At 50.0% G+C, this 23562-nt stretch overlaps 1 protein-coding gene across 1 annotated transcript in view; it reads left to right on the top strand.

Annotated features, from left to right (window-relative positions):
* LOC311603653 (uncharacterized protein C14orf132) overlaps window positions 1–19763 on the top strand; it is a 33655-nt gene extending 13892 nt beyond the window's left edge. Inside the window, exon 2 of the mRNA XM_084792659.1 lies at window positions 14234–19763. Coding sequence (XP_084648785.1) covers window positions 14234–14458 — 225 coding nt within the window. The 3' untranslated portion in view covers window positions 14459–19763. The remainder of the gene's footprint in view (window positions 1–14233) is intronic.
* Window positions 19764–23562: the final 3799 nt, after the last annotated feature.

The raw sequence follows: 23562 nt of genomic DNA, 5'->3' as shown, positions 1-23562 counted from the left end.
TCAAAGCAGCGACTTCAGCTGGAGGCAGGGAGCCATGTTCTTCCTTCTGCTGTGCTGACAGGAAGCCACCGCGGCCCCTCCTCCCCCAGCCCCATCAGCTCCAAGCTCTGGCAGCACTCCCTGCTCAGTGCAGTGAGGGGGATCTGTGCTCAGTTACCAGAAGCCTTAGGATTCTGCAGCCTAAATATAGCAGTGACACCCGTAAGTGTCAGACAAATTGGATGATTCACTGTGACCTCCCTGTCTTGAGCCAGCGATCGGCTTCCTTTTCCCACCACATGGCAGCCTGTCCCCCACCCCCACCCCAGAGCCAGGGAGAGTGCCTGAGATGGGAAACAGGTCGGGGCCCCATCCCAGCCTGACTCTGCATCTCATCACTTGGACCCAAGTGCCAGACTTCTCTGAGCCTCAGTTTCTCCATTCGGAGAGCACAGTAGCACCTAGCACAAGGCAGGACAAAAGAAGTAAATGAGAAGTGAAAGCACAGGGCCTCGCCCAGCAAGCTCAGGGATCTGCTCTCCAGCCCTAGCATAAAACAAAACGGCAACAACAACAACAACAAACAACGAACAAACAAAAACCTAGATGAAAAACCCAGCTACACAGGGCCATGCAAATGCCGGTGAGTATGATGCCTGAGGAGTCATCCTGTACCCTTCTGTGTCACCTCCTTATGTGGCTTCATGAGTTAACATTGGGATTGGACCCAGGGCCCTGAGCTTGCAGGACCTGCATTCTACATGTGAGCTATATTCCCCGGCTTTATTAAAAAAAAAACTAAAACTAAAACAAAAAACAGGTGTTCAGATAAAGCAGTTTTCCTAGAACATGATTCTCTCAGAAAACCCATCTCCTCTTTGGGGTTGGCTCCTCTGATAGCCTCATTGATGTGGCCTGGGGGAGCCAGAGTTTACCTTGTGGAGTGCCTAGCCTCTGGCTTACTCCGAGACACTCTTATTCCTTCCTGGGTGCCTCTGTTCAGGCAGGTGTTCCCTGCAGCATTTGTGCGGCAGATAGTTTTGAACCTTAACACAAATATGTCAAGAGCCGAGACAGGCCTGAGAGTTTCCCCTGCCTTGTGTAACTTCAGAGATGCTAAGCAGAGATGCTAGGCTCTGGCTTGGAGTCAAAGGCCTCTCTTAGCTACTGGAGCCAGTGGCTGGGGCTCATGTTCACACCCGAAAGCCCCCCCCCCCCCGGGGTGTGCAGAATGGTTCAAGGGCTCTGCATAGCAACTCAAGCTTAAGGAGTCTGCCCACAGCTGCAAACCTGCCCTTGACCAATCTTCCATCTAATTCACTGAGGAAGGGCTGTCAATCACACCTAGGCAGAATTTACCAGTATGGTTAATTTTGCTAGATAGCTCAACCCGAGGATGCCCTCTCTCCATCTTCTGAGGTGGCATTGCAGATGTGTTGCCATTCCCACTTGGCATTCATGGGGGTTCAAGGGATTTGGACTCAAGGCTCATACTTGCATGACAAGTGCTTTAACCTCTGAGCCACCTCCCCAGCCACACTGCATCTCTTTTAAGTGGCACACATTACTCACTGCATGATCAGTGTGGGACAGGCAATGCCCTTAGGACACCAACACTTAAAGAGATCATCACTCGAATGGAAATCCACAGTTTTCTCATATCCTCTTCTCCTGGGTCAGCACACACCACCGCACTGAGGCTTTAATCAGATCCAATGCTCCTACCTTCAAGGCTCAGTCCTCTGCTGGTCTGGACCTTCAGCACATTCAAATATCCGTAGCAAAGCTGCTTAGACTATAGGTGTGAGTCTTACATGGGGACACATAACTGTATGTGGGACCTGAGAAAAATTTGGTAAAAGTGAAAGTTTGAAAATGCACAACAACCAAAAACTAATTAAAAATCAAGAGCAAAAAGAGCCTTAAAGAGGAATTGTCTAGATCAGGTTGGCCTGTGGGCAAGTCTTTGTGGGATTATCTGGTTAATTGATGTAAGACTCATTCCACTGTGGGCAGCACCATTCCCTAGGCAAGCGGTCCTGAACAGTGTGAGAGAGGAGAAAGCTAGCCAAGAGCAAGCAAGAATCCAGGCCTCTATTCTTTCTCTCTCTCTGCTCTTGAGAGTGGATCGGATGCTTTAAGTTCCTGCCTTGACTTTCTCACACTGATCCACTGTGACCTGGATGCAAGCCAAATAAACTCTTTACTCCCCAAGTTGATTTGAGCCAAGGTGTTTTAGCACAGTAACCAAAATGAAAGGTGATGTGGGTGGAGTTTCTCACTGTGCTGTTACTGGCTAAGTGGGTCAGGCTGGCTGGCCTGAGAGTCCCAGCACCTGCCTGTCTCAGCCTCCTCTTCGCTGGGATGACAGGTACATGGCTCACACCCACCTCTTTACACACAGCTTCTGGGATTGAACTCAGTTTTTCTTGTTTGTGAGGCAAGCACATTGGCCCCTACACCTCCTCTATGACTTCTTCTGTTGGTTGATATAGCCATCTACATGTTGCAAATGTTGTGTCTGGGAAATCCTGCTAAGCTCTGCAAAAAGACAGAAGTTACAAGGTTACTCCAGTTCCCTCTAACACTGATGTGACTCCCCACCCCCAAACTCTGATGTTATAGTGGGTTTTATGGGTTTTGTCTTTAAACTTGCTGTAGCCACGTTAGCAATTATAACCAATTGTGATATCAAACATTGTCCTTTTCAATTAATTCTTATTGGTTGAACCATGTAAAATATTGATTTTTGAGATTAATGTGGTTAATATTGAAAAAAGAAACTGCTGTGCCCCTGAGCTTCAGCACCAGGAGGTGTTTTGGAGGAGTTAGCCTACTCTTGCTCTGGCCATTATTAAAAAGACTTGTACTCTTAATTGGCTTAATTAGCATGGTGGTTGCTGTCTCTCCTGGATCATTTCACAAAGATTCAGAGAGCACAGCTGCCCACAGCTGTCTGCACCCAGATTGTCTGAAACATCCTCACTAGCTTTTTCAGCTGGAGACGAAGCGTGTTCTGTGTGAGCAGGGTAAATCCGACTAGCTCCCTGAAGGCTGCTGGGATTGCACACCTACCCACAGTTCCAAGCCAGTGGCCATAACACACACTCTGGGCCTAGGCAGATGGAAGTAGCCCTGGGCTTTTCAAGTGAGGGTCTGTGTGACATCTTCACTCTTGGGGCGCTCTGTGCCCCCAGGAGTCCTAGATGCCCTAAACACTCTTGGGAACAGTACAGTTTGGCTTCTATGATGATTTTCTTTCTTCATCATGGAAAATATCCAGTGGAGCACAATACAGGTGTGATGTTGCCTACACAATGCAGTGAGCTTTTATTGAGGACCATGGTGAACCAAAAAAGTCAGGATCAATGGCATCCATCTCTCCTGTCAGGATTGTCCTAGGGGTAGCTGTCAGTGTGCAAAAACAGGACCTCTTCCCCAAGACACACAAATTATTTAGCCTGAGGTTTGCCGAACATCTGGAAGCTGGGCAAGATGGGGACCAACCCATCTGTTTGACAGTTTGCAACCATGGGACAAAGTCACAGTTCCCCTTGTTCCTGGCTGCATGCTTTGCCCCAGCCACGCTCACTGCTCAGACTCTCCCTACAGTGGACAGCCTGGGCTTAGGAACTTATTTCTTACAAGCCCTCTCTGCTAGGGGACAGGTTGGTGGCATGCTCTGAGGGGTGACTGTGTTTGCTTTTCTGGAAGGTTCCTTTGACACCCTCATGTTATGGTGAGGCCCACTGTGTGGAGCAGCCACTGGCCAACAGAGATTTAACCCACACACCCACATCCACACCCACACATCCTCATTTTCATGACACCGTGGCTTCTTCCCTGTCCTCAGTCAGGGTTTCCCAATGCCACTGGAGACAGGCGACTCTCCGCTGGCTTCTGACCTAGTTGGACGTTCAAAAATAACCACAAGTGAGCCAGGTGGGGTCAGCAAGGCACAGCTGCTTCTGTGTGTCTCCTGCTCACCCAGGTGTCCCTGTGACAGAGGTTCACACAGAAGCCGCAGTGCGGCCTGGAGGAGGCTGGAGTTGTTTTCCTTTGACTCACCAGCCTCCCAAGCGTAGACTCTGAAGTGTGTCGGTGGCTCAAGCTGAGAAGAACTTTCCCAGGCAGAGGGAGAATGAAAATCTCGAAGGATTGAATCAGCAAGGCAGACTCTGGATACAACATTACCCCCAGCCCACCACCGCCACACGCTCCAGGATGTCCCCTTTCGCTGGCGTGGGCCGTCCCTGTCATTTCTGCCCTTGCTACACCCTCCTTCCTGCCGTCCTTCAAAACAGAGGTCTGTTTCTCTCTTTATACATCTGGCAACCCGCCTGTTCTTGGCATATAATAGATGCTCAACAAAATATCTGTACAGTTTACAAATGAATGAACAGTCGATCAAGTTTGCCACCCTTCGTCCTGCAGCCCGGAGACCCTGTTCTGTTCAGGGAGAGGGAGTATACATTTGGTTCTGTGCCACTGCACCACTCCAGAGGAGTGCTGGAACCCTCTGAGGTAGAATAGGTTTGGTTTGCAGCGGCCCCTGCCGGCTGTTCCTGCCCCCACCCCCACGAGAAGAAAGCCTTAAAACCCTCATTGTCTTGCATCTGCTAACTTCGAGTGACTGTCCGGAAACTTGCTGACCTTCAGAAGGACCGACCATAGCCAGTCCTGGGAGACCAGGCGTGGCCCAGAGGAGGAGCCATCCAGCCTGTCCTTGGCCATTTTTTCTTGATGTCCCCAACCACTGTCTTCTAAGACAAGCTTCAGCCGGGCCTCCTCCATGGCCCCCGAGTTTTCACCGTAGCCGTGGGTCACACCACGGAAGACGGATCCCAAGTAGTGGCCAGCCACATCCAACATGTCTGTCCCCAGGGCTAATGTCCCTTTCACTATCAGTAATCAAAGATGATGGCTCCACGGAGACAGCATTTTCCGGCTGTGTGCTGAGTTACTATGGCAACAACCTCAAAAGGCACCTATTTGGGTTTTACTCTTAATTCTACAATGTTTTCAGGTTTTCCAAAAATACCTTTATTTTCCTGGGCCCCTGGCTGGGCTGAGTGGTAGAGCAGGCAGCTGTCTGCATGCCATGCTGGAAAGCTCTGCTTACGGCTGTCAGTTGAGCACGCAGTTTTTACTGTAGTGTGTTCTCAGCATCTACTTTATGTGAGCAGCTGTGCCAGGCACTGGGATTCAATGAGAAATTTAACTCCAAGCTGTCTGTCTTTAAAGAGCTCCCAGTCCAGGGAAGCATAGACGTGCCTATAATGTAAGTGCAAGGCTAATCATAGTAGCAGGCAAGATAATATAATACGTGAATGCATGGGTAATGTAATCAATACTGTGTCTACTGTGGGGGTTCATTACTGTTAGGCTCTGGCAGAGAAAGCTGTCAACTCAAAGTGGGTGGCAAAGGTTAGAAATTGGCAGATTTTGTGCATTCTCAGGAAAGTGACTGCTCCTCTCTGAGTCCCAGGCTCTGCCTCATGCGGGGCTGTTGTGAACAGACAATACAGCGCCCAGGTGCAGGGTAGCTCTTCTTGGGAGACCCTGCTCAACCCACTCCAAGCTCCTGGAACCGTCGGGAGAATTTCCAGAGGGTTATGCATGTTAGCAGAGGGCCGTGGGCAACGATGGGGCAAATGAGCTATCAGCTAAGTACATGGAGAGGCCCGGGTACAGTGGGTTCAGGAGGGGTAAGAGAGCAGAGTGTCCCGTGCAGAAGCTAGGACCTGGCCTCCTTGCTAGAACCCAGGCCCACCCATCTCCAGGCTCCGATGAGACCCCGTGAAAGTCACTGCTGAACAGCATTCATAGCTCAAGAGATAGGTGCTGCTGAGGGAGGCAAGAAAGCAAACACAGGTACCACCAACCATGCCCTCACTATAGGTGAAACCCAGGTCCCCATGTCGCCATGCCTGGCCGCATTTAGGTACTGCTGCCCGACTTGTAAATTCCTCACCAGCTGAGATTCCCTTTGAGGGAGGAAGCATCTCTGTCACTTGGTGATAGGACATTGAGGTGACGGAATGTTCACAGTGGCCCTGGAGAGGATGGTGGTGTTTGTGTGTTACAACACCTGGAGTTTAGTTCTGGGTCAGTTACTGACGAGCTATGCAAGCTCAGAGACGTTGTTGTGCCTCCCTGAGCCTTGTCTCGGGAACTTTCCATTTGTGCCTTAGTTTCCCCACCTGGAAAACAAGGATGTCAGCCCTATCTCATGGGTGGTCCGTGACAAAAAATACCTTCAAGTTATAAAGGTCCCAGTCCATACCTGGTTCAGGAGCAAATACTGCGTAAATGTTACTGGTACTTTATTGCACCCGCTTTGTTTTTTACAAGGGAAACCGGGTGCTAGGCAACGAGGACGGCAGGTTCTGGTAGGTGGCAGATATTTCCATCAGCTGCAGTCTCCGTGGAAGAACTACGCGGGAGGGGTCAGCCACCGTCCCTGGGGAGCCTTCAGATCTGCAGCTGTTAGCATTTCTTCAGTACCTTCCACAGTTTGGTGCGGAGGGAGTTAACAGAGCAGAATACCATGCCACTGCTGAAGTAGTCCAGGCTGCACACAGGGAGTCCTGCTCCAGGAAGGGAGCTGTCCTTGGTGCTGAGCTAGATGGCGTCCCAAACCCCATTGCCCCGGCCACCGCCTAGGATGCCAGCCTGTGGCACCTGGAGCTGGTCCAAGGATCCTGCAGGTGGATTTCCCAGGGCACGTACTTTTTGTTGTCTTTTCTGGGAGACCCGGTTTCTTCACCATCAACGCTGGGTAGGTTGAACCTGCAGAATGGCCCACACACCTGGAGACTCCCCAAGCCTAGCCTGGGCATCCTGTTCTTGTTATCACCCAGCTCTCCTTCTGGACCACTGGACACCATGTGAAGCACACAAGACCTCGGGGACAGGGGACAGGGAGATGGGCCAGAAGTAGACCCTGCATGAGCTCTCTGTGTGTCATGAAGTGTTGTTCTCGTGCTCACAAATGAATCCATTCTGATCATGTGAAAATTCCCAGTCCATACATGAGGCTGAGGGAGGGAAAGAGAGCTTAAGGCGTTTCTAGCCTATGACCGCACGCTTGTGCGTGTGCATGCCTGTGTGTGTGCAGTACAATCAGGTGTTAGAAAGATAGCTAAAACTAATGCTCTGTCTCCTGACCCTGTGTCAGTGAGAGTGTGTAAGGAGCCATTCTGTGACTGTGTTTAACGCCACCATTTTTATCCAGTAGTGTCAAGCTGGAGACCAAGCCTTTAACACACACACCTTTGAGGGATTCTCGGGGTCCAGCCCACGGCAGCATCCCTGACACCTTTCCAGCCCTCCTGGGGCATTTGCTGAGTGATAAGGATGGATGAAATCACCAAGCCACACAAACCTCTGAGTCTAGGCCATTGGAACTGCAAGGTTTTATCAGTGAGAGAGATTCTCTGTATAATATTTACACTGTCTGGATGTTTGCCTGGAATCCTCTGGCGAACTAGGTCACCCAAGAGGCTGAGCCACAGATGGTGTGCTCTGAGGAGGCACGGCTGAGGGTGTGGTCCTTCCTGGTACTGTCTGTCAGTGTCAGTAAGCTTAGGCCTGTCAAGAAGGAGCAGAGAGAAACACAAAGCTGACTTCCTGTTGAAGCTGAGCATCAGATAAACAATAAGGTTTAAATATGCACAATGTGGTGTCTGAGTTACAAAATAGAATTATTCTTTAATCTTTTATTATTGCATTTATTGAGGGAGAGCATGGCGGGTGTGTATGCCATGGCCTGCCTGCAGAGGCCAGAGGACAATGTGTGGGAGGTGGTTCCCGCCTTCCACCATGTGGACTCTGGGGATCCAATTAAAGCCGTCAGGTGCCTTGGCCCACCCACTGCTTCATCTCACTGGCCCTAGTTACCCCTCCCCCACTTTGAGGTCTATATTGCTGATCTGACTTCCATGATCAGCTGAGTATCACAAGTCTCACCTGGCAGTCCTGCCACGTGGCTCTCACAGCTCACTGATGCCTCACTCTGGTCTTCTCGGTGTCTGCCTGGGACTTCTTAGACATCACCTGTGGAAGCTGTCACAGGTCTCCTGGCCCAGAGGCTCCTGGGAGCACCAGAGCCTACCATAGGCACAAGATGTCAGAACATTTCTGTCTTTGTGTGGATTTGAAGTCCACATCCCAAGAATGTTACATTCTATTTGCTATGAGTCGTGACCCTTTTCACATGAGGTCACCTAAGACCATCAGAAAACACAGATGTTTACATTACAGTTCATAACAGTAGCAGGATTACAGATATGAAGTAGCAAGGAAAATAATTTTATGGTTGGAGGTGGCCACAACATGAGGACCTGTATTAAAAGGCTGTAGCATTAGGAAAGTTGAGAACCACTGGTCTAGGTGATGTTGAGGAATGCCTACAGGCTGCTGTTACGATTTTCAGTCAATATGCTGATGGTGTTAATTTAATTAAGCATAGCAATATGGTATAACAGGCGTATCAGAGACAGATACGTAAAAATGTCTTGCTGAGAGATTTTCATATATATGTTTCATATATATATGTTTCATATATGTATTTCATATATATGCCTAATATATATATTAAGCATATATTAAGGATATATATATCCTTAGTTAACTTGGGGCAGTGCAGATATCAATCCTCTAAACTACCTCCCATAGTGAGTCCTCAGGCATGGGATCCCTGCCTCAATCCCATGCCATCTGCTTCTAATAACTTCTATCAAGTTACCTCCCATCCATAATCCCAAATACTTGCTAATGTTCTTCATCTGGGCCGGATTCTCCATCCATGCCGGCCATGTGCTTCTCCTCCATCTAACCCATGGCGGCCTCCTCTCTTCCCTTCAGGTCTCTCTCCTTTCTCCTAGTGGCCGTCTCTCTTGTAAGTCTTACCTATTGGTTTTTATAATTTTTCATAATTGTACTTACTGTATATTAAAAATGGCCTTTTTTATTTAGACAGAAAAGGGGAGATGTTGGGGGATGGTCTGATGTATTTTGATGCTAATTACTGCTTACTGTCTCTGTGACTTACCTTTTGCTTAATAAAAAGCCATTCCACCTGGGCAGGGCAAAAGAGAGAGGTGGGGCTAGGAGAGAGAGGAATTCTGGGAAGAAGAAAAGAGACCAACACAAGGAGGAAGAAGAGAGATTTTCATCAAACAGCTCTCAAGATATACATCCTGCTCTGAGCTCCCCCTAGTGGCCTCTTTCAGTTATCCACCCCAGGGTCTGTTCCTGTGTTGTTACACAACTCTGGTATCCCGGCACTCAGGTGGTAGAGGCAGGAGGGAGCATCATGAGGATCATGAATTCAAGACATACCTGGAGCCACACAGTAGGATTATCTAAAACAAACAAACAAACAAACAAACAAACCACCTTCCAGTAGCCAGGCGCTTGCAAAGCCCTGGAGTCCATCTCCAATACAACAAAAGAGAAAAACACACAAGATAGCCTCCCCCTGAATGCCAGCCTCTCAGAAGGTGCTCTTCACTGAAGCAGGCAGTTGGGAACCACTTATGGACTCTATGATGACTTCTCTTTACAAAGTGGCACTGAGATGCAGTGTAGGCACAGCATGGAGCAACCAGGTTTCTTTTTATGTATCAAGGTCAAGCTGCCCCTGTGTCAGGGAGTAACCCTGCCATAGGCTCTGGTCACAGCAGGACTGCATGCTGACTGTCCACCTGGGAGGTGAAGGAGACATGCTTCCTAGCCACCCTAGTCACCTAGGTTCTACTCAAAAGAACCGTCAGCTGCGCCCTATCCAGAGACCAGAGCCATCCCTGAGCCTTAATGTGTGTCCACGCTGCCTCTAGGGAGGGACCTCCAAGGCCCAGGACAGCCTAGAGCAAGGAGAGCCTTGGTAGTAATGTGTTCAGGCTTATTTCTTCTCTCAGAGAATAACCCACCTCCTCTATCCTGAAGCTGGAGGCTGAGCGAGCAACAAGGACCATTTTTAAAAATCAAGATGGGGCTACTGATCTCCAGGAACAAACATACTAGCATTCGTATGGGTGTAGTGGGCAACTCGGGTGGTAGGAATTCAAATCAGTCTCCTGAAGGGGGAGGCAAGGGCAGTTTGTCTCTAAGCATCAGAAACTGACATCCCATAGTTGTTAAGCAAGAAATTATGTATATGGGGGATGGAGAGATGGCCCAGTGGTTAAAAGCATTGACTGCTCCCAGGTTCCATTCCCAGACCTTGCATGGCAGCTCACAAATGTCACCAGTTCCGGATGATCCAAGGCCCTCTTCTGGCCTCTGTCCCTTTTTCTGTCCCTACTTCTAACCTTATCTGAGGCAGAAATCTAGAGACAGCCGAGGGTCGTTGTCTTAGCTACTTCTCTAGTGCCGTGACAAAATACCAAGGCAACTTATAAAAGAAAACCTTTAATTTGGGGCTCACCACTTCAGAGGGTTAGAGTCTATGACTGTCATGGTGAGGAGCACGGCGACAGGCAGGCTGGCATGATACTGGAGCAGTAGGTGAGCGCATACAGCTGTCCCTGCAAGTAGGAGGCAGAGAGGGCTAATTAGAAATGGCATGAGTTTTTTTTTTAAACCTTAAGGTCCGCCTCCAGTGACACACCTCCAATGAGGCCACGCCTCCTAATCCTTCCCAAACAGTTCCACCAACTGAGGAATAAGGCACTTCAAACAGATGAGCCTGTCATGGGCATTGTCATTAAAACCACCCCAGCTACCAATATCTCCTCCTCCAAAGCCAAAGCCAAGTGGTCCTGTGGGAAATCCTCACTCCTAGGTGTAGGTGTTTGAAGGAACCATGTACAGGGAGAGCCCTGGTGACAGTGGCCAAACTGCACAAGTTCCTAAAGTAGATGGTTTCAGTGCTGTCAAATGCTGCTGTTTGCTCTCACAAGCATGCCCTGTAAAAACTTCGTGGCTCTTTACAAAGTGCACATCTGGAAATTCTTGGGTGATCTCACGGGCCTGTGTTGTAAGAGCCATGCCTTTCCTGAGTGCAAGGAGCAGCCGGATGATGAGAGCCGAAAATGAGACTTGGGGCATGCTGATGCAGGGTGGGCACAGAGGTCTTCCTCACATCCCATTGGCTTCTCCTCTGCAAACATTGGGAGGCATTTCCCACTGGGAAACTCTTCTGACCTAAAGGAAAGTCTACCACACAAAGTGCAATCATCTCCTCAGGCCAGTGAGCCTTTCCTCTCCCCCTTGTGTGTGACAGTGCAATGCAACAGGAGTCCTGGAACACTAAGAGTGGTGCCAGAGATGTCACACCAATACTCACCTGTGCACACTCTTTCTGGGATGGTTGCTCACACAGGGCTTCCTTCTTCCTTGTCAGCAGGGGACAACTTGACTCTCTTTGCCTTTGATCCTAGTTCATACAGCATCAAGGGTGGTGGTGGTTAAGAATCTGTACTCAACTTAGTCACCCTACTTTGACATTTAATAATAGGGACACGAGAGCTATAGGGGTTGATCCATGAACCATGACAATGCCACATCTTTTGCGGATCCCTCCAAAGAAGATGTGGTGTACACACACACACACACACACACACACACACACACACACACACACACACACACACATGTGCCTCACCTGCTGCTCTTTCTTTCTTCTCTTGAGCCAAGTTTATAAAAACCTTGCAAGATCTGGAAGTATTTTTTTTTTCAGATTTATTTATTTTATGTATATGAGTGCTGCATGTACACCTGCATGACAGGAGAGGGCACCAGATCCCATTATAGATGGTTTTGAGCCACCACGTGGTTGCTGGGACTTGAACTCAGGACCTCTAGAAAAACAACCAGTGCTTTTAAACACTGAACCATATCTCCAGCCCGATTTTTTTTTCATTATGCAAAGGATCCTGCTGTAATGCCCAAAGTGAAGACAAACCAAGTGGCAATCTTCCTGCCAGAAGTGGAACCGCCAAGGAACAACCATGCCACTGGTCTGTAGCTGAGTCCTCTTCCTCACAGTGAGATGGTTGTCTCCAGTCACTTCTCTTGCCAAATGTCTGTAACTTCGAATGAACACAGGCAATCAGAGCTGAAGGTGTCATTAAAAAGGACTTTCTCTGTCTCTATTCCAGCCAAATAATCTTATCAAGATGGGGCTGAGTTTTCCCCCAACTTAGCAGCAACTTGGACGCTCGTTTGACAGACATTGGATCCAGGAGTCACAATGAAAGCCATGTTCCTTGCCCCTGAATGCAGAACCAGCAGTGTGAGGGGGAAGGGTCTCTAAATGGAAGCTGGCATGCTCTTGCAGGAGCCCCATTGGGAAGTGAAAGGAGCTGTTTCTTCAGAGCCTGGGCCAGCAGGGATATGCTTAACTGGTTGTCCGTGATCTCAGCTGCAGGAGCTTGCAAGCAATTCACAGCTTACTATACTCAGGAAAGATAATGTACCTGCCACTCACTCCTCTGTGATTCTCCAGAGTGTATAAACAAAATCTAGTTCTCCAAACCGTATAATCTGACTCTGAAAGCTTTGGGGTACAGCCGTACTCAGATGAATCATGTTCCATCAGCCCCCCCCCAAATCATACTGAGATTATCAGCCTCTCTGGCCCACCCAGTGGAAGAGAGTGACAGGCTGGTGACAATGCCAGTTTGGGAGGAGATGCAGAAGGTGGTTTGGTCAGAGGCCACTAAGGGCTGTGGGGCCGGCCTGCAGCTCCTGGCCCAGGCTGGAGCTCAAAGGCTATTGTCTGATGCATAGGTTGCAACACATGGGTTTTAAGTGGAAGCTTACCTTGTCTGTGCTGAGGAACAGGAAGACGTGGGAGGGGACGTGGTCAGACTCCCAGCAGCCTCACGTGCAGTTCAGATCTGGAATCCGCAGCATCCTTGTCACAGACCCAGAACATAGCGACCTCTGTATTGTAACTCAGGAGCTGTCCTGTGTCTGTCCTGAGACACGCTGTGCATTGGGTCCATTTTTTTGAATCCAACAGATTCCTCTGGATACTTACAAACTTCTCTCAAGCGCCCATCAGAACATTCTGGAAGCCCCCAGGGTACACACAGCATGTTGGGTAGCCCCAGCCCAGAAGCTGTGATGTTTGCGGAGGGGGATCTCTAAACTGGGGATGGGATGGACTTTTTCATTCATGACTAGAAAGTTGCATGTTTAAACCTCTATCCATGCTGTTTCCCCCCTTCTCTCTCTCACACACACACAGAAAAAAATAAAATAAAACATTAACAAAATATTAACTGGCTAAATACAAGGTGGTTTGCAGTTTTCCCTCGCGTATGTTATTACTGCTTTTTATTTATTTGTTTATTTATATATTTATATCTTTTTGGTATTAGGAGACAGCTATATTGCTCATTATTCTTTTCCTTCAGCCACTTGAGGGCTGGCATTACAAGTGAGAGCCACCGCCATTAGCCTAACATGTGTTCCCTTTTAAAATTAGAGTAGGAGCTGGGCAGTGGTTCCTTTAATGCCAGCACTGGGAAGCAGAGGCAGGCGAGCTCTGTGAGTTTGAGGCCAGCCTGGTTTGAGGCAGAGTTAGTTCCAAGACCAGTCAAAGCTACACAGAAACACTTTCTTGTAGAAAACAAATAAGCAAACAAAAACATTAGAATGGGAGGGAAGGGGCTGGAGAGATGGCTCAGAGGTTAAGAGTACCGGCTCCTCTTCCAAAGGTCTTGAGTTCAATTCCCAGTAACCACATGGTGGATCACAACCATCTGTAATGAGATCTGGTGCCCTCTTCTGGTGTGCAGATGTAAATGCAGACAGAACATCATATACATAATAAATAAATAAATCTTAAAAAAAAAAAAAAACAATGGGAGGAAAGGTGTTTTGCAGCCCGTGTGAGTGTGGAAGAGCCTGACATGGGATTGGTGGGATGCAGAAGCTTGAGACTGAGATCCATCAAGCCTTGTGTGTAAAAATGGCCTCAGGAGTGTCTGCCATTAGGTTTGGTGTGTATGCTTGACGTTGTTGTGGGGTTGGGTTGGGTTGGGTTTAGGTTAGCTCAGAACTCACTATGTAGCCCACGCTGGTCTTAAGCTTGTGATCTTATTGTTGTGGCCTCCCAACTATCAAGATTAAGGCATGCACCATAGCCAACTTGAAAGACTCATTTTTATGTGTGCAGCATCTCCTATGAATTGCCCTTCCTTGCAGGCTTGTTGGGCTAGTCCCCTCTAGGAGTGTGTCTTCGCTGCCGGGCAGTCCCAGTTCATTCTGCCTCTTCTTCTTCTTCTTCTTCTTGCAGTTGCCCATGATGGGAGGAGCGTTCATGGACTCACCCAACGAGGACTTCAGTACCGAATACTCCCTGTTCAACTCCCCCGCTAACGTCCACGCAACCTCCAATGGCCACAGCCAGCCAGAGGAGCCGCCTCGCTCCTCCAACGATGCTGTTCTGCTATGGATTGCCATCATAGCGACGCTGGGGAACATAGTGGTGGTGGGGGTGGTGTATGCCTTCACCTTCTGAGGGCACAGGGATGCAGAAGCTGTGGGGAAGCCCCTTCGTCTCCGGACTCACCTGGCAAGGTTTTCCCTGGGGCTCCATCTTGCTCCCAGCTGCTGGAGACACCTATGTTCCAGACCTAGGCTTGAGTGGCCTAGGTCTGCAGGGGCAGCCACCAGGCATCTGTAATTTCCTCTAGGCGGCTCTAACTGAATAGTTCGTGGTGTGGTTGAGCTGATTCAGACACCCTGAAGTTGGTGCTTCCGGCTCCCACAAGCTTGAATGGGTCAAGTCCTTCAAACAACAGGCTGAGAAATTCTTGATGCTTCGGGCAGTCCCAGAACACATGACGGGGTTAAACATCCTATTGGCTTAAGAAAATGTAGGCCTGATTGGGTGACACGTTACTAGCAGTAAATTGTCACTCGTGTGTCTTTTTTTTTTTTTTTCAGACTTATTGAACCTAGTGTGTGCGTGCTGGGACAAGAAGAAGAAGAACTTTCACAAGTTATAATTCCCACCTTTTAATTTTATGTCCCACACCTTGGAATATGATGGTGATGCTGTAGGGTCACAGAATATTGTGGAGTTGACTTATAAGTGGGTAGTTTTTCCCCCAGGCACTTGGTCCCTTGCAGGATCCAAGTCCATCAGAAACTGCATCCCCCCCACCCCCCCAACCCCCACCAGACTAGGATGAACTTTCTGATCTTTGTAAGAAGAGCAGAGGCTGTATGCGAATGCCACATCCTCCAGGCGGTTAACCATTCGTTGCCCAAGTGAAGTGACCGCCTCTTCCCAAGGATTCATGGACGTGAAAGATGAGTTAGTCATGTCCCTTCATGGGTGGACAGATGTCATGGAGAGGGGCATGGCCATGCTGCGGTTAGAGGAGGAATCCAGAGTGGCAAGGCCTTTCCTAACCCGGCCGGATCTGGGCTCCACCCTTGCCAAGGTCTCTAGTGAGCACGCCCCCACCTCAGCAGCTGAGGCAGAGAGGGGGTCCCCAGGAGGCCTTCATCTGGTTTCTGTGCTGTAAATTGGTTTAGAACTTGTCCCCTCTCTCTCAGGTCTGTCTACCCGCACTTATCACTGTATGCAGCATACTTGCAAATGCTTTGGCCCAGGGTGGGAGGGAGGGCGGAGGAGGGGGATGGGGGGAGCGGGGGATGCTCTTAGTACGGAGAACTGGTCCAACCCTTTGTTGCCAAGAAGTAGGGGTGTAGAACTTCTGCTAAGACACCTAAAAATCATCAGGAGGGCAGAATGCTAGGCTGGCAGTGAGTGGCTGCATGCTGGAGGTGGAAGTTTCTAGATGTTTGCTCAGGCTTCCCGCCTCACCAACAGGACACTCCTTATCACACACACCCAGAGTCTTTCCCTAGAGCCAACGGAGGGACATCCTCATGAGAGAATCCAGGCCAGGGATGGGATTCCCAGTGTGCTGTGACCTCTGGCCCAGTACTGGCTGATTTACTACAGGGAAGCTACAACCGGTGGTCCATCCCCAACTTTGTCTTTAGAGAGGAAGGGGCAGGAAAGCTAAGGATAGTGTCTAGCCTTGTAAACTATTGATGTCTCAGTGCTTTCACACACACATATGCACGCACAGTCAGTTGACCCATGTTGATATATCTCCCCGCTGTCCTGGGTTGGTGCTACAGGTGATCCAGAGCATGCAAAGCCCATTTGCCCACACAGCATCTGCTGGTCCCATTCTGTCCTCCTGTCTCCTGCAGTCTCCTATCTGAACTTTCTCACCACAAATAACAATGAGATGTAAATGACAGATTCCAGCCAGAGTGAACCTCACCGTCCTCCCTGCCTCTGCTGGCCTCTGGCTTGGTCATCAGGTCAGGGACAAACAGGCCTGAGCTCAGTGCTTGAGTACTCTGAGGTGGCACAGTGCTAGCCTCCATGTGCAGCCTTCATCCTTTTCTCGCCTCAGAGGCACAGAGTAACTCTCCCGAGGCCACACTGCACGGAAGCGAGGACCTGAGATTGGAACCCGGGAAGCTAGGCGCCACCGCTGGCTCCCTCTCTGTGGTCCTGTACAGCCTTTTTGAGTCTGATGGCACTGCTGAGGTATGTTTGAACTGGACTTGGATCTTTAGAAAGTGTTTCCCAAGGTGCCACAGCTTGGGATGGCCTGGGCTACCCAGAGGTCTCAGACGATCAGGGGCAGCCTCGGCTTTGCCTAGACTCCAGGGGTGGAGCCTTCTTCCACTATTTAAGGTGGACCTGGAGTCTCCATGTAAGCCTCCAAGGAGCGTCTCAGAGGTAGGGCTTCTGGGGTGTATGTATAAGGGGTCTCAGGAAGGTCTACAGGCCCCCCAAGGAGCTGCACATTAGGCGGGTCCCAATGGCGAGCACTGAGGTCAGAGTATGGGGCCTCACCTGTGTGGCAAATTGACTCAAGCTGGGGCCACAGTCTTTCTGTGAGTCCGAATGCTCTCCATAGCAGGGGTGTCACCTTCTTACGGACCCTATCCAGAACCCCATGGGCTTCTGCCTGAGTAAGATGGGCACCATAGCCTCCTTATTTTGACAGGAAGGACCTTGCCTTTCATGTGGCTGGCCCTTGAAGAAGCACTGCATTTGCTGGAATGTTCCCTGTGGTCCATGGAATCCAACTAGAGAGACACAAGAGTCCCTTTCCTACCCTGCCCAGAGAGAGAGAGAGCACTGTCCCTCCTCACCCTCCATGAGTTTCTAGTGTCCCAGGGAGCAGGAAATGGGGCAAACCAGTGCCACACAGCCGGAGAGGCAGCAGGCTGGCTTCCAGGCCTGTCCATTGATCTGGGTCTCCCTGGGAGCCAAGGCCATTTGGCTGCCATGCGTGCTCTTGGCGCTCTGGTGGCCTCTCCTGAGGGAGCATGGCCTTCCCTTGAGATCAGTGGGTAGTGAAGTTGTTTATCTCTTTTGCTGCCCATCCTGCAAGCTCATATACTTCCCAAGTCATGGCCAGGGAGGAGCAGCCAGAGACACAATGGCACACATGCACCTGTACCAAGCCCTCCTACACCCTAGCCCCTATGACCACTCGGTGCAGGGTATGGGGGAGAGGGTGCTGAGCTGGGACTAAGAGCCCGGAAATTATGAGCCCTGCATAATCCCTGTGCAACTTCCTGAGATCAGAGCTTGGGCAAGAGATGTCACAGGGGAGGGGGGAGCTACACAAACCCCGGCTAAAGGGCAATGCACATTATGACCAGAGTGACAAAACCCTGCCATCAGTCAGGACAGATGGAGACTACACATGGCATGCAACTGCATCATTTGCCCTGACTCCCTGTGGCTGTCATTTGTGTTTTACTGATAGGGAATAAAACCAGAGGAGATTGCTTGGTGAGGAAAGCATAGATCCAAGTTCAGATCCCCAGAATCCACATTACAATAAAAGGTCTGGGCACAGCGGGGTGAACCTGTAATCCCAGCGCTGGAGGAGTGGAGATAGGCAGGTTCATGGGGTTTGCTGGACAGCCATTCTAATGAAAAAAGGTGAGCTCGGGTTCAATGAGAGGCACTGTTTTGGGGGTTTGTTTTTTTAAATGGTGGGTGCATACGTGATTGAGGAGGATACCTGATGTCAACCTCTGGCTTCTACATGCAACCACATAGACAAGTGCATATGCTTGTATGTGTGGACACACAGGACACACAGACAGGGCCAGGGGTGTGGACAGAGGACTCAGACCCTGCCCAGGACGGCCTGAGCACAGTGTTGTTCTTGTGCCTGCCTATGCCACAGCATCAGGAAGGCACGGTCTCCGCCTCTGGCTTTCCTTTGAGCCAACTTCTGCCTCAGAAGCTTTCAGACCTGCTTTTCCATGGGGCTAAATCCCAGACAGTGTGTGTTCAGAGTGCAAGGAATGTGTGTGCTTTGCCCACAGGGTACTTCAGAGCCCTGGTTCTACATGGAGCCCTCTCTCTGGTGGAGTAACCTGAGCTACCATGTCTGCCTCCTGCCTTCTTTGTCCATTTTGTAGACTCCTAGGCTATATGCAGCCGTGTGTGACTGAGGATAGTTATGTATTCCCCCACCCTAGACAAAATCATACACTTAAAATGAAAGGTTTTTTTCCTTTTGTGTTTTTGTAACTGAATGACCCTGTTTTGGGGTGAAAACTTTGCAGATGGTATCAAAGTGCTGGTTGGACCTGAGAACCCTTGCATTTGTAGTTCAGCGTACTGTAGTGACGTCACCAATGGTTCTGTGTGCAGGCTTGCAGCCAGGGCATGAAATCCCAACCTGTGTGCAGGCTTTGGGGCATTGCCAGGTGGGGACCAGCAGAAGCTCAGGGTCTTGTCCCCAGATCGCCCAGCCACAGAATTCCTGTGCTTCTTCATTGAGGGCACCTTGGTTCCCCAGGGGACCTTTGGCAATGCCTGGAGACCGTGTTTGTCACAATTGACAGAGGAGTGGGGACCTGCTGGCATCTGGTGAGTGGGGGCCAGAGGTGGTGCTCATTGGAAACACAAGACAGACCCCGTGGGTGAGCACTGTCCAGCCCTCAAATCCCAACAGTTCCGAAGATGGGTGACCCCATTAGACAGACCTAAGGGTCCAAAGTGATGGTGGAGTTTTCAAAAGCCACATTGGTCATGCATGAGTCACTGTGTGGATCAGAGCAAATCGAAGCAGTGATTTGATCACAGAGGCTGCCCCAAGATGAGAAAACTTCAGTAGTGGGACTAGACGTTGGCAACCCACGTGACTGTTTTCTTGTGGGAAGACCCCGTGTGGAGACAGCCCTACAATGTAGCCATGATGCTGAAGCTGAACTTGTCTTCCACAAGCAATCATGCGTCCAGGACGGATGGGGTCTGACTCTTGCCAGCACACGGTTGGTGGAGAGAGCCTGACAGGGACAGGAAGGCTGAGGAACAAGACCAGCTGTCGGACAAGCCCAGTCTCCTCTCTAACCCTCTCCCTGTCTCCCAGCCCTGCTTCCCAACGCTGCAGACATACTAACTCGACTGTCTAAGATTTTTCCAGAATTCTTTTTCGTCACCTGCCACCCACGGATTCCAGTTCTTCACAAGGAGAACATCGGCCAAGCTTCTGTGTTTTGTAATGTTTTCTTAGCCAGCTTGTAAACAAGTGTGTGTGACATGAAGGAATTTCAGCTACCGTTCCAGGTCCTTGCTGCCCAGGTAGCAGGTTCTCCCATGTATTGCTATCTTCTACTTGCAGTGGGAAGACTCTTTGCTGATGTAGGATTTCAGTGTGCTCTTTTGAAAGTGTGATGGGGACGCCTCCCTGTGTTAGCTTTCTTGCTGCGGTTGTCATTTTCTATTACACTAATTAAACAGAAGGGAAGTTAAACTCCGTGTCTGGCTCCCCATTTGCTTGTCTTTGAGAGCCACTGCTGCAGGGTCACTGAGCCCAGCAGATATTCAAGGGGTGAATGGATGGGTGTTGTGGCAGGAACACCAAGTATGCAACCACAGTGGCATTCATTTATTCACTAGTGACAGAAAAAAGTGCCAGGTGGGGTGAACGCCGGAAAAAATGTAGACGGTAGGAAGAGTTAGTATGCCTGCAGCTTTGTGGAGCAGGGCTGGGAGATATGGAGAGGGTTAGAAAGGAACAGTACATAGTCTGAGGCAGGAGGATCACCATGAGTCTAAGGCCAATCTGAGCTACTGAGACTGTCTCAGGAAAAAAAAAATGAGGTAGCAATAGGGTGCCTGGTGGCTTGCTGAGCTATTGGCCTACATGTCAGCTGTCAGGCATGGGTACTACAGGCATCTCCACTGCACAAATGAGGAAGCTGATGCTCAGAGAGTGTTTTTTTTTTTTAACCCAAGGCTTGTAACTGGTGTCCAGGACTGGACATTTGACTCTGGGATCACATCTCAAGAAGGCTTGCAGCTTCTTTTCAGGTTGTCTGTGAAGCTATCCTGCAAGGTGACAGACCAGAGCTTGGCCACCACAGTCCACTTTCTGGCTTAGGTTAGTAAGCCCGGTCACTCTGAGGTGTTAAACACCCACCTGAGGAGCAAGGAAAGGCTAGGGCCCACTGAGGACTCGGGGAGGACTCTCCCTTACACATCTGGAGGATGAGGGTCTAGCAGGGCATGCTTCCAATAACAGGGCTGCTGGATCCTAAAGGTCAGATAGACATGGGGGTGGGGAGGATAAGAGGCACAGCTGGCTGAAAGGGACCTGGAGCATCCATCAGTGAGGAGCCCGAGAGGTCAATAGCAACCATCAGTGTGTCTCTGAGAAGGCAGGTGTCCCAGCAGTACCAGTAGAGGCAGGCGGTCTCTGGAGGTGAGGAGACGGGTATGCCAAGGCAACAAGAGAACCAAAAAGTGACTCCAGCACTCCAGTTCTGTCTCTGGTACCTGCTCCAAGCCCTGCCAGCTCCTCTGTTCTATAAAAAGCACTGTCATCTCAAGACTTACCAGTGCCTCAGGCCTCCCCACCATCTTGTCTCTGGTGAAGATGGCCAGGCCCTTCCTGCTGTGGAGTGGACTCTGTTCTCAAGACCCAGACCCAGCATTCAAAAATGCATTTTAAAAAGGCCGTTCATGAGATCTTTTCCTTTAAAGGCAGTGCCTACAGCCCAGCACTGCTAACTTTGTACTGTTAAGAGCTACAGCTGGTCCAGCCCAGGCCATTTTCCACTTCCACGGAACACTGTCCACTTCGCAGCTCCACCTTGGCTGCCAGCACTGTACTGTATTTGGAGATTTACAAACTTGGCATGTAAACACAAGCATTCCATGCTGTGTCCTGTCCCTTGATCCTCTGGGCTTGTGTGGTACAAAACGGGCTTATTAGGATAGGAGCCACATGGGCATGAGACCTGCCGCGATGTATGTGTGAGCAGACGTAGCTGCCCCTGTCCAGGACCCTGCTATACTGTGGGTTGCTAGGCAGCTATCTTTCCTGGGGGTGGGCCTGTCCTCCCTTTTGGGTGCACTTCCTGAGGGTACACTCCTCTTGCTCTCTCTTGGGCCCTCACAATGCCCTGTGTAAGCATGGCATGCTGGCGACTTCTGCCTACATGGTAAACCGACAAGTAGCAGGAATCAGCTAATGGGCCAGGGAAGGGGGGAGATGAAGCCGCACACCCACCCCATCCTGGCACCTGTTGGGTTAAGGCATCCTTTATCAGCTTACCAAGGCAGCTGAACCTCTGGAGTTGAGGAGGGGCAGGGAGAAAAGGGACAGGACCCCAGAACCGTGATGGGCTCCTTAGTGATTCCCACCAGATTGGTCTGTTAATTAGCCGCTAGTTCTCCCTAATGCACCTTCTCTGGGAGTTTCCACTTGGCTTCTAATTTCTCTGTCTCCTAAAGAGCCCCCGCCCCCAGCTAATATGTATATGAGCCAGGATGCTGAAGCCATCTGTGCAAGGGCACAAGTAGTGTCACACACCATGTAATCAGGACTTGCACTGACGTTGCCCAAGGGTTTGCAAAAAACATTCCAGTCCTGCCCTCCAACTTCCGGACCAGAGCTCCAGGCATTTATTTGCCTCTGCATGGCAGCCAGGAAAGCTGTCCTTTTCCTTCCGGGAGAAAACAAATGACCAGTTGAGAATCACGGAATGAAAGGCGCAGCATGGAGAAGCCTGGAGTTGGTTAAGAGGAAGCCAGAAAAGGCTTTGCACCGGGCTAGCACATCCCGGTGTTCGAGAAGAAATAAATCTGTTTACCTGCTCAACAGCAGCCAGTGGTTTGATGAGCCAGGCTCTGTTCTAGGTAGTGAGAAAACAAAGCCCCATCCTTTGGATGGAAAGGACAGAGAGGCAAATAGAGGAGTTTGTTTGAGAGAATGGGAGAGCGGGGGGGGGGGGTTGGGGGGGTTGGCTCAGTTGGTAAAGTGTTTGCCTTGCAAGCACAAGTACCTGAGTTCAATCCTTGGGACCCATGTTTTAAAAAAAAGCCACATGTAGCAGTACACACTTGAGTGCTCTGCCCAGAGCCCCTGGGAGGGTACATTAGTCATCAGGTCCCAGGTGACCTGGTTCCTTGAACTGCCTGACACAGCTAACTTACAAAGAGAATACGGTGGCGTTGGGGAGATGGCTCAGTGGGTAAAGTCACTCAGTGCAAAAACGTGCTGAATTCAATTGCCTGCATCCCCACATAAGAGAACCAACTCCAGAGTTGCCCTCTGACCTTCCCCACAAGTGCTGTGGTATGCATGCTCCGCACCGACATATCACGCATTTATATAGCATAAGCAAAGAGAAAGCATTTGTGCCCTTAAGGTTCTGAAGGTCCCAGCTCAAGATCAGGTGTCACTCTTGCCTCAGCTTGTGAGAGAAGTGACACTCCAAGGCAGGAGTACGTGACTAGAAGCCAGAAACTTCAGCAGCAGCCCTAGCTTGTGGTCAGGCCCTGCGGGAGCACACTGTGACTGTTAGCCAGGCTTTTTTAAAGGAGCTGATCTCAAAGGACAAATAAAGTGGGATTCTTAGATTTGCTTACAAGCTGTGGTCCATGTCCTTCAACAGTGGCTGTCCCACACTGGAGAGACAGAAAACCCAGTTAAGTTGGTGCTGAAGGCCCGGAGCAGCAGCCTCAGTTTGTGGGTCCCAACCCCCAAAGGACCCTCGCAAAACACAGATGTTTATATTACAATTCATAACTGGTAAACTCACAGTTATGAAGTAGCAATGAAACCAATTTTATGGTTGGGGGTCACCGAAGCATGAGGAGCTGTATTTAAGGGTCGCAGCGTGAGGAAGGTTGAGAAACAGAGCTAGGGGACTCCTAGAGAGCTACTGTTCTGTGTCCTTTCATACAGATTTAGGGTAGGTCTTCCTGCCTCAGATAATCTGATCATGGAAACTCTTCGAAAGCCAGGACTAGCCGGCAGGGCGACCGGAAGTCACTGCAGGAAACACCCAACTGCAGTCGTGGCCTGCATCTCCTCACAGTTTCAGCGGGATCTTGTCAATCCTGTTTCTTGCTTTGCAAATCGACTGTGTGGAATTTAGGATGGAGGTGGTCCTCTCCATCCAGAAAAGTCGAAGAACAACCACTTAATGCCAGACCCAGGTGCCTGGGAGCTGGCACTGTAGGGATTGCTCCCACACAAAGCTGCTCTTTGCAAAGCCCCTCAACAAGGCTCCCCCACGTCTGCTCAAGCCCCCTCCCCACAT

Source organism: Acomys minous (assembly GCF_964271855.1).
Source record: "Acomys minous genome assembly, chromosome: 8".
Lineage (NCBI taxonomy): Eukaryota > Metazoa > Chordata > Mammalia > Rodentia > Muridae > Acomys > Acomys minous.
The sequence above is the reverse complement of the archived record's forward strand: the minus strand, read 5'-3'. Positions and strand labels throughout refer to the sequence as shown.